An 11,000-nucleotide genomic window follows, 5' to 3' on the forward strand; every position below is an offset into this window, starting at 1 on the left:
CCTGCAGAGGTTTGGAGCAGATGTTGTCATAATCTTACATGCAGGAGGCAAATGAGGAGCAGAAAGATGAGAAAGACCAGTCCCATTTAATCATTGAGCATAGCAAGAGTGGAAGAGAGTGGATGCACCTCTGCAAACAGTTTTTTTCCTCTTCCTTTTTAACAGTAAGAAACTTCGAAACACCTGCAGTGGGAAACAAAAGGTTAATTGAAAAAAACCCCAGTTTTTACACTAAACTGATTGCTGGGACTCCTGCCAACCTGTGAAGGTTAAAGAGTTCAAGCATGCATGGGCTGTGGGTGGAATGGCTAAAATTTACAGCTAGCTCCCTGGAAAGTCACAGTTCAACTGTTCTTCTGGAGCAGGTCTGTCCCTTTCAAAGTGTGAAGATTGACAAAGCCTTTGCTCTCACCAACTGCAAATATACAACCGGCCTTGTCAGAGTAGGTTTGTAACATCACTTACAACAGCAAGATTTTTTTTTTAACCTCCTAAACACACACACTCACACATACATGCTTACCCCACACAGATGCACACACACAAGTACAAAAAAATAAAAATTGTCTTTTCCCAGGAAACACAGAAAGGCAATAAATAAAATGATGGGAAATGCATTTATGTTTTCCCTCCCTGGAGAGGCAATAGACAGAGGACATGCGCGGGGTGATTTCATCCTGTCCTGGAAAACAAGCAACATCTTCCTTGGGCTGTGCAGTTTATGGCCAAGTCCTGCACAGGGCTCAGGCACTTCACAACAGAGCCAACACCGCAGCCTGGTGGGCTTAAATCACTGCAGCACTGTGCTGCCAGCCGCCCTCTGTGGAGATGAAGAACAAGCAATTGTAAGAGAAGATACTGCTAAAATAACCATTTTACACTGCCCTGGTGCCTACTTCCTGAGGACTTCATAACGTGTTACTGATAGAAATTACTTATTCTTTGCAGCCACACAGAAGGATCTTTAGAAAGTTGGACGCAGACGTGTTTAGATTGGGATTTTCAAAGTTTTTGGAGCATCCCTCTGAGCCTGTGGAACCACAGAGACTATGAATGGGCTTCAGTGACTGAACTCCTTGGATGATTGGAAGCAGAATTAATATTCGTGTATGAGTTTACTGTCCTGCCCTAGAATTCATTTTTAGCATTGCTGTCATCTGAACTAAAATAATTCCGCAGCGCCCTTTTTTCTTTTCTTTCCCAAAGAAATTCCTTCTGTGTTATCATTTTCTCTACAGCAAAAATTCAGGCTAATAGAAAATGTTGAGCAGATTTTTTTTTGTTTGGCATTGCCTTAGCAGAGTGGAGGGATTAAACTGGTTGCTTTAGGAAACATCAGCCCAGTCTGTCTGCCAACAAATTCTACCTTGGAAATTCATCAGCTTTTGTTTGGTGAGCTTTTTAACTGGTCTGTGGGGCACTGGCTTTTGGATTTGCTCCACTGCTTCTGTTCCGCTACTTCCTTCTGCTTTTATTAATAGAATAGCACACGACTCCCTGCTCCTCAGACTCCATGATCTATCCCACTGTGCTTTCAGGCAAAAACAGGTTTCCAATGCTTTTCTCACATTTTCAAAAAGCCCTCTTGTTATGTCTTTCTATGAGACAAAGAAGTTTCTACATCTCCAATGTGAAGCTCCAACAGGCCTTGCTTGCACGTACACACGTCCATCATACATTTCATTTGCATTTCTTTCGAGGTGCTTCAAGAATGAACACACATATAAAAAAAACATGCAACTCACTGTTTGCAAACTGCCACGTTCTTCCTTTGCTTGTGTTACATCCGTCTCACAAATTCTCTGCCTGACGTGGCTGTTAGAATTGCTAACGCTCTGTGATGAGGACTGCTGCTGTCATTTTGGCTGTGTTTACCCAGTGCCCCTCACAGCAGGGCTCACTTCCCCACCACGGCCCCTCACACTACAGCATATGCTAATAAATAACAGGAGAACAAAATACTTCCCTCTTTGTGGCAGCAGAATTGTAACAATCCTGATGAATACACCAAGGACTAGGAATGTTTCCAGAAGCTGTAAGAAAAGAAGCAGTAATTTATTGCAGGTGCTAAAAATACATTATATACCTGTGAATACAGGTGACCATCACTTGCTCAGGCAACCAGTGCTGTCCTTGGAGAGGAAAGACCACAAAGGTCTCTTTCTACCATAGAGCAGCAAACAGCAAAGTCCTCCCCAAGTTCTGGGGGGCAGGAACTGACACATGCTTGCATTTTACTCCACAACAGAGAGAAAAAGCAAAGGTGGCCTGAAATACAATTAAATGTACTAATAATTAAATAATATCCTATTTGGGTTTCTGGATGGATCCAAAATGTTTTAAGTAATTTTTTCTATCAGGTTCATTATTACCCTTACACTTCATACAGCATTGCCACATTCCTCCTGTTTAATTTTATTTATCCCTTGAGCAAAGTCCCCCCTCTGGTACATCCCTTTATGTGCCTGGTCCTGCCCCATCTCTCTCCCCTGCACCCATTGGCACTTTCTGCCACTCCACAGCCATTGAAGCAGAAGGACTGGAGCTTTACCCCCCAGGGCAGCCAGGTGCTGGGGGGGCACAGACCCCTTTGCACATGTGTATAAATGGAATCAGCTGCCCTGCTGTCAGAGCTCCCCAAGTTTCCAGGGCGCCTGATCAAGCCACATTCCCTGGGTTATTCACGGATGCTTTCTCAGGAGCCTAAACGGATCAAGATTTTTTTAAGGCTAATAGGGCAGCTCCAGTTTCCATCTGCTGAGGATGAGGCCAAACAACTTGCTTTCATTAGCTCATTTGTTTTTGCCAAGAGAGTAGGCAAGGCATCCTCTCCCATCCCATCCCCCATGAAACTCCCAGTTCAGGATTTGCATGGCAAAGAGGTGGAACCCAAAGCAGCAAGAATGCCCGCTCAGCTCCAGTTCTCCCAGTCCTCCCACCCCACACAGGGAAACATGCAGCATTACAAACTCTGGCAGCTGGGAGCATCTGATTATTTGTATGGAAATTTGCTCCAAGTTGAGAAGTGGATCAATGACTATTTCTCAAGCTGGCTCCATTTTGAGAACCAAAATTGACTTCTGGAGAAGCTGCTTGATTTCCCAGCTCTCCCCCACCAGAAAAGAGATTATTGCATAGAGCAGGGATGATATAATTCAACTCCAAATAGGTTTGGGGCCTATTAGACCCAAATATAAAACTCACCGAGGCTCCAAGGAAGAGAATTGCTCTGTGCTTTACTCTTCCTTTCCAGGCCTTTACTCCTATCTCTGTTCGGTGTAAATCCATTTGCTTATATTCAGCGCTCCACACAGATGGAAATGGCAGTTCAGGACATAACACAGGAGAGACTCATTTCGAGCAATTTAGTTCTCCTCCTTTCCCAGCTCCCCAGTTTGCCCTATTTCCATTACCCAACTGTGCCACCTCTGCTTTCTATATAGCATCACTGTCTGTCCACATCTCTCCTTTTTCTTTTTTATTTTATTTTATTTTATTTTATTTTATTTTTTTAACCCTTGAAAATACTTTTCTTTTACTTTCAGGCTTTTCCATTCTGTGTCCCACATCTCTGGGTACACCCACCACACACCCCCAGTGTCAGCACCCTCCCTTCCCCTGCCCAGTAGCTGCTGGTGCTTTTTTGGCACTGTGTTTAATTCTGGAGAAATTTGGCTCACCTTTCACTACGTAGCCTCACCCCTCATACCATTCGGAGTGAGTTTTAATTGAACATTCTGATTATAAGAAGCAGTGTGGTGTTGAAGCCTTCTTATCACAGCTGAGAGATGTGCCAAACACACAGAGAGCTTGTCCTGCTCAGCCTGGGACAAGCAGCACCTTTCCAATCTGTCCTCAAAGGGGAAATTATGACTTTCCCTTCTTCTTCCCTTCCCTCTCAACCTGGCCTCTCCCAGAATCAGCCTGCAGAACACGTTGTGCTGCAGATGCCACAGCTCTATGGAAAATTTATCATGAGCTGTGCCTCTCTCTGATTCAGTCTCAGCTAGAAAACAGGTTTTCAACACAGTGACCACTGTTAGCTATGCATTTTTGCCAGCAATGATCAAGAGTCTGCTTGCCACGTTCTTAACAATCTGCACTTGCAGAAGTGACCTATTGTCACTGTCCCCACTGCTGAAACACACCACATCACTGAGTTCATATCCACTGTTTGGTCTCCACAAACGTTCATCAAGCATTGATGAATGTCAATGAGTACATTTTTTTCCACATGAAGGAATTCAGTGACACAACTTTGCATCACCCAGACTTCCAAGTCAAACACAGTATTGTCAGACTGCCCCTCTGCTGCCACCTGTTGCTCGCCAAAGTCACGAAATGTTGTCAGGAAAGGTTCAACCTCTACTGCCATACCACCATCTGCCTCTGATGTCATGGACTGACACTAAATAGGATGCATTTGTATAGTGGGGTGGAGAGCTTCTAGCTTCCATTCTAAACTAACTTGGAGAAGTTTTACATAAAGTTATTGACACAAGTCACTCAAACTCCTAGGATAAGTCTCAGATTTAGGTTAGGAGATTAAGTTTACCACATAAATGCAGAAATTAAAGAATTCTGCCTATTTCTACCCCAGCTGCCAGAAATGAAAAACTCAAGTGCAGGAGGGCTCAACTGCAATATTTGATTGCGGTTAAACCAGAAGCTCAAGTAGGACACTATGCTGCTATCCCAGTGAGTTGTTTGCTTGCTAACTAAAAAACAAGCAAGAGAAAACAGCAGTCATTTCCATCAACCAATCAGTCAATCAGTGCTTTCTTGAAAGCTTGCATTCCTTTGCTGTGGAATGGTTAGAATGAGTTTACTAGCAGCAAGGTAGATTACAGGATGAATCAGAATGGCCTGGGTAGAAAAGGACCTCAAAGATACCCAGTTTTAACCCCCCTGCTATGTGTAGGGTCACCAACCACCAGACCAGGCTGCCCAGAGCCACATCCAGCCTGTCCCTGAATGCCTCCAGGGATGGGGCATCCACAACCTCCTTGGGCAACCTACTCCAGTTGTCATCACCCTGCAACAGCACAACAGATTCCGTCAATTGAAAATCTGCTACAGTGTATTAGATCAGAAAAATAGTAGCAGTTACAAGGGCCCTTCAGTAAGGAGGCAGGAAGAGAGAAAGGGATTCAGTAGGTTTTACACAAAGGCAGGAGATTTGACTGTTGTAAAACCAGCATTTTTAGGAAATATTACTAGCAGTGATGAAAAATGAGCATGAAAAATTACGGTTTAAGATTAAAAACAAGAAGTCCAGAGTTACTAATCAACTTGTGGAAAACTGTCATTTATTTTCACATTTACAAGACAAAAAAATATTTAACTTATTTACAAATATATACAAATACTAAAATGCATCTTATTATTTTGAAATAAACTGGCAGTATTTTTTTAGCAGTATTGCCAAGACACAGTACTTCCCTTTTTTTTTTTTTTTCAAAAATAAAAAAGATAATAAAGTGTTTCACCACATTTCTAACAAAACATCTGTAGATCCTGAATGAAGGAAAAGAAAATTTAAGATTCAAGTAATGCAAGCCATCAAAGAATATGGTATTATTAACATTCACAGTTTAAAACTCAGGGAAAACCTTGAAAAATTAATAAAATTTCGAGTCCTACACAATTTTGTTTTAAAAGAGACTTCACTCACCTCATCTGACATTTTCACTAGAAGTGTTGTTAAAAATCTGGAAGAACAAGAGTAAGTATTTAAATAAAACACAGTTTAGGCTTCCTCCTGTTAACAATTCAAGAATGGCTCATACTGGGCTAGGAAGATAACTTGCCAAAACCATTTTCTTTAAATTCAGTACTTCGGTGAGGAAGTTTGGAAGTCTTCAAACACTGAGGATAGAAGTCATCAGGGACAATATTTAAAATGTTATTAGAACCCACATCCAGAGTTTTCTTTTAAATTTGAAATTAAGACACTTCAAAATAGTTATTTCTGAAAACTCCTAGGAATGCAGAAATGACCAAATAGCACAAGGGAATCATAAAATTAACCTTTTTTTTTTTTTTTTTTTTTAAACAAATAGCACAATAGCAGAAAGCATGTTTTGGTTTGGTTTTCTTCATGGAAGGATTAACGTCCTAAAAACCCTTTGTGGCACATCTGACAATATATATGTCAGGATGGATCACAATCGACGCAGATTCTGCTTGCTTTTCTTAGTCCCAGGGAGGGTTCCCAGCTTAAAGCTTGATTTCACTGGTTTGCCAGTCATACAGTCACTGGAGCTGTGGTAGCTGCACATGCATTTTGTACAGAAGTCAAAGCCACAACTTTCACGATTGCACATTGCTCTTTGCAGATAGGAGTCGTACTTTGCAGGTGAGCCACAGCGATTGCAGACTTTGAAGCTTTCAGTGTTTTTCAAGGTCTTGGCTGCCTAATGGAAAAAATACATAAAGTCATAAACGGAGGGTAAACACACACTGCAAACATTCCCCGACATAATTAATGTGCCACAAAATAAATCATGATTGCTCTCACTCTAGAGAAAGAAATTACACACATACTAAGTTTAATTCTGGTTGCACCAGATTTTCATGGGAGACTGGACAGTCTTCAGGTACTTTGGACAGGATGAGAAGTATGCAGATTTTCATTATTTCAGCTTGAAGGACAGTAAGACTGAATGCAAAGCTGTAAGAAAAGCAGCCCAAATCCAAGTTCTGAAACCTCCAAACCTCATCCGAGAATAGTGATTTTTAGCTAACTTCAAAAAGAAAAAAAAATCCTGAATCCTACTGAAAGTATTAATTTCACTTTTCAAAAAATGAACTGGTTGCTTAGTGTTTGAAACAACAAATTGCCCACTGGAATTGAAGTAAAATTGACAGATTGTCTTGGATTGCATAATTTGAAAACGTGATTCATTATAAACCCATGGGAAATAAGAGGAAATGACTACACTTGTTATGACCAATGGAGGCCAATACTGAAGCCAAAAAAAACCCCGAAAACCAAACCATTGAGCCATTTTGATGATACTAATTACAGGGAGGAAAAAAGTGATGTAAAACATCCCAGTGTATTAATGTTCTCCATTTTGTTTCTGTTACTGTCTTCAAATAGGTTCAAAAAGCAAAATTGGGCAGCTTACAGTCATAGCACGACCTGGGTTGAAAAGGACCATGATCATCTAGTTTCAACGCCCTTGCCACAGACAGGGCCACCAACCACCAGATCAGGCTTCCCAGAGCCACATCCAGCTTGGCCTTTAATATATCCAGGAACAGGGCAGTTACAAGCACTTCAAGTTGGAGATGCTTTACAAGTTGAACAAAAACCCCCATTTACCTCAGAGAACTCCATGAGCCTGCTGTAATTTTTAGACGCTTTGGATCTGTTGCCTTTTTTACTCAGGCTGTTTGGTGGGGTTGCTTTCTGAACTGAAGCTAAAGCCGCTCGGGAGAGAACGTACTCCCTTGTTGCAGCATGTTCTGACGTCTTAGTGCCACTCTAACAAAGAGAAAACAAAAGAAACATTTAAGAGATGTATCTGGTAACTGTTTATATGCTATAAATCAACTTTTCGTTCAATAGAAATCAAGAACTTTACAGTTTACTTTCTTATTAATACATCATAAATATTTAAGCAGAAAATTCAATTTAGGTACTGCAGTGTTTTAAAGCACAAAGCAATATTTCCACATATTTGCAGAGAACGGGAATGCTTTTACATTTTCTTTCTGAAAAGTGAACTCCTCCCTTCCTCTGATTTTGTTTGCATTTCTATTGTCCTTTTTTTTTTTTTTTTTTTAAAGGTACAATGGTAGGGGGAAAATCAAGATTTGTGGGATGAATGTTTCTATCAGAAGTGTCCAACTGTTCCTCTACAACAGGCTGGCGTCAATAAGTACTACCAAAAGCTCAGTTGTTGAGTACCTCATTCTGCGGCAGACACCAAGCCTTGTTTTACTATCTTTTCACCTCTCAGGGAAAAACACAAAATGCTTCTGGTGTTCTGGAAGAGTTCTGCCTTGGTAGAGTGATAGATATAGCTCTGTACAGTTCTATAACTAGGTCTTGCATCTATTGTTTCATCCAAAAAACATACATTGATAGTAGCTCAAAGTGCAAAAAGGTTGTTTTTTTTTTTTTGTTATTTGTGGTTGACCACTTCAGACTGTTGCTTGAAAATGAGCATCTCTGAGTCTCTTTTTCCTGAATCAGTGGGGATGCTAAAGCAGCAAACCTCTATGGAGGCTCCTAGTGAGTAGTGCTGGAACCAACACTCCTTTCTTCTCTAAACAGGACTTGTGGAAGAACATCTACATCTCTTGGGGCAACTTTCTCAGCCAATACCCTTTGGGCTGCAAAAACAGTTTATACACTACAAGTGAAGTGACCATCAATGTGTGAGATAATAGGGAATCCTAACAGCACAAACTCCAGCACACCAGTGAAACTCTTTCCAAACTAAGAATCTCTTTGATTGCTTAGGTCTGGGAAGATTCCTGGAATAACAAAGACACACCACTGTTTTATGTTTAAAATATAAGTGCAGAAACTTACAGAAAGGTTATCCAAAGCTTTACTATACATTTGGAAACCCCATTTATCTTCTTGCAAAATCTTCTTCCATGTTGCGCTGACTTTGGCAAAACTGTAATGACAATACAAACATATCAATTACCTTCTAAGAAAGCTGGAATACTCATTATTTAATAGCAGGGATAACTATCCATACATTTATTTTTTCCATACACAAATGGGAAACGTCAACAATAATTGTCTTGTCTTTCTAGGAAGACATACTGTCTACATATACAACAATTCTTGAATTAATGACATGGAAGGGATCTTAAAGATAATCTAGTTTCAATCCCTCTGCCATGGGCAGGACTGCCATCCACTGGATCACGCTGCCTGGAGTCCCATCCAATCTGACCTTGAAGGGCTCCAGGGACAGGACACCCACCATCTCTCCATGCAGCCTGTGCCAGGGCCTCACTGCCCTCTGAATACAAAATGTCTTCCAAGCACTAGGCTCAACCTCCCCTCTTTTAGCTTAAAGCCATTTCCCTTTGCCCTGTCACTATCAGGCTGTATAAAACATTGGTCTCCCTCCTTTAAGCACTTGAGCTGCCTTTAAGTCCCCCAGGCTCCCTTTGCGAACGAACCCATGCTTGCTGTGGCTAATGACTGACTGCATTGTCTTCCAAGTACTTTTAATAACTCTCACACTAATCTCTGTAACTTTGCCAGACAATACATGTGTTATGTGAGAATAGGTAGTTTACTTTCCCAATGAAATACCAAGATTGATATACTTACTTTATTAAGTCCATCTCAGCAAGATGTCTTAAGATGCTTGCTAATATATGCTTCAGGTTCTTTTGGAAGAGTTCAGCAAGAATGTCTATTCTATCTAATCCCATTTTCTTTCCAATTAAATTACGAAGTTCAAAATGTTCCCTGAAAACAATTCTGTCAAAATCAGTCCAAGATTTGAGATTTCTTTTACCACTTTTTTTCAAAGTTGAGCAAATCATTTCTTCATAATGGCTTACAGGTAACAAAGTCTTCTTGGACAACTGTACTTGGAACTCATTCTTCTCAAGGCAGTGCTGTGGTGTGCTACAGAGATTTCCAGCCAAGGGCAGGCTGTCCTCTTGTTCTGTTGCATCACTGTATTGGCTACTTAACATAGAGGAATAACCACTGTCCTCATTAAGTTTACTATTTTCCAGTGCCTCCATTTCATAGACCCCTTCATCAAATCTTTGGGTTACATGTTTGTTTTCTTTGTTATGTACAGGCTTTCCTTCATCTTCAGGATCTAGCTTTCTGGGGGCTGCATGGTACAGTTCACTCAGTATTTTCTGATGCTTTTCATCACAGCTTCTGTAAAGCTTTTCCCCAGATTTCAAAGGACAGGGTTCCTCTGGTTTTGTTTTCTCTGCAGATTTTACAGGTGTGAACCCTCCATGAAGAGCCGTTCGATCGAAATCACATTTCATTTTGAAAGAGTGATTAAGGTTCGATTTCATTGCTCTGTTTGTATTCTGCAGGTAATAAAAGGGAACATATTAGTGCACATCCTAAACTGCATCACAAAGTCTTTCTGTTGCCGTCTCTGGGAAGAGTGAATTTAGCTTAAATCCAACTAACCCTCTAGAGCCTAAAGCACATACAAGGAGTGGAACTAAAAGCTTGATCAACCACTCAAAGCTAGAGCTTGATGCTGCAATATAGGTGGAACGAGGGAACAGTGACAGAGAATGATTTACCCTGTGATTTACCCTGCCATCATTCCACTGGTTTTACGCACCAGTGCCTCCCATTCCTGCCATTGCGCAATGATATGATGGAGACACTTGCTCCTTGGTAGCAGCGGCTCTGAAGGCCATAAGAGACAGCACAGTGGCCCAGTAAGGAGCAGAGCCAGCCCAGGGCTGCCCAAAAGACTGGCACCCCAAGGCCAGAGGCAATGCTACTGATGCAGGCAGGCACCACGCAATTTTGGGAAGGGAAGGGGGCGAAAGGCACAGCAGAAATGAGCCAGACCACGTGGAAGCGTGGGGGCAGTAGTAGTGCTCAAGGTGAAGTAAGGTTACAGGCGTGGTTTTGGCGGGTGAGAGGCAGAGGCGCGGGGACTGGTGAGTGCTGGAGGAAATGGGGCCCGCGCTGCCCGTTCCCTCCCGCCCGCCAAGTGCGGGGCTCTTCCGTGCCGAGACTGCGGGGGGATGGGCACGGGGAGCCAGCACTGCTGCCCAAACCTGCGGGGAAAGCATTTCCCTTATGCTTCGGAATTGTTATGAAAGACAGGCTCCTCCATCCGAGCTGATGTTTAATTTAGGGAATTCAGGTAATTTCAACAGATTGACAAAAACTATAAAGAAAATGGAGCTCCTTCAATGCACTTCGGAGAAAAGCCCACTCCTCCGTACCTACGTGCCGAGGAAATATGGAACGAATCCACCTCTGCCTTTGTACAACTAAAGCCAGAGGCAGGATACGCGGC

At 41.9% G+C, this 11,000-nt stretch overlaps 1 protein-coding gene across 1 annotated transcript; it reads right to left on the reverse strand.

Annotated features, from left to right (window-relative positions):
* Positions 1 to 6,164: 6,164 nt before the first annotated feature.
* FBXO5 (F-box protein 5) lies at positions 6,165 to 10,026 on the reverse strand (the record flags this gene model as incomplete). The annotated part of the gene is made up of 4 exons (XM_079532645.1): positions 6,165 to 6,416; positions 7,331 to 7,492; positions 8,549 to 8,639; positions 9,311 to 10,026. The coding sequence occupies 4 exons, from the start codon at positions 10,024 to 10,026 to the stop codon at positions 6,165 to 6,167; spliced, it is 1,221 nt and encodes a 406-aa protein (XP_079388771.1).
* Between the last annotated feature and the right edge of the window lie 974 nt (positions 10,027 to 11,000).

This window comes from Tetrao urogallus, assembly GCF_951394365.1.
Source record: "Tetrao urogallus genome assembly, chromosome: 2".
Classification (NCBI taxonomy): domain Eukaryota; kingdom Metazoa; phylum Chordata; class Aves; order Galliformes; family Phasianidae; genus Tetrao; species Tetrao urogallus.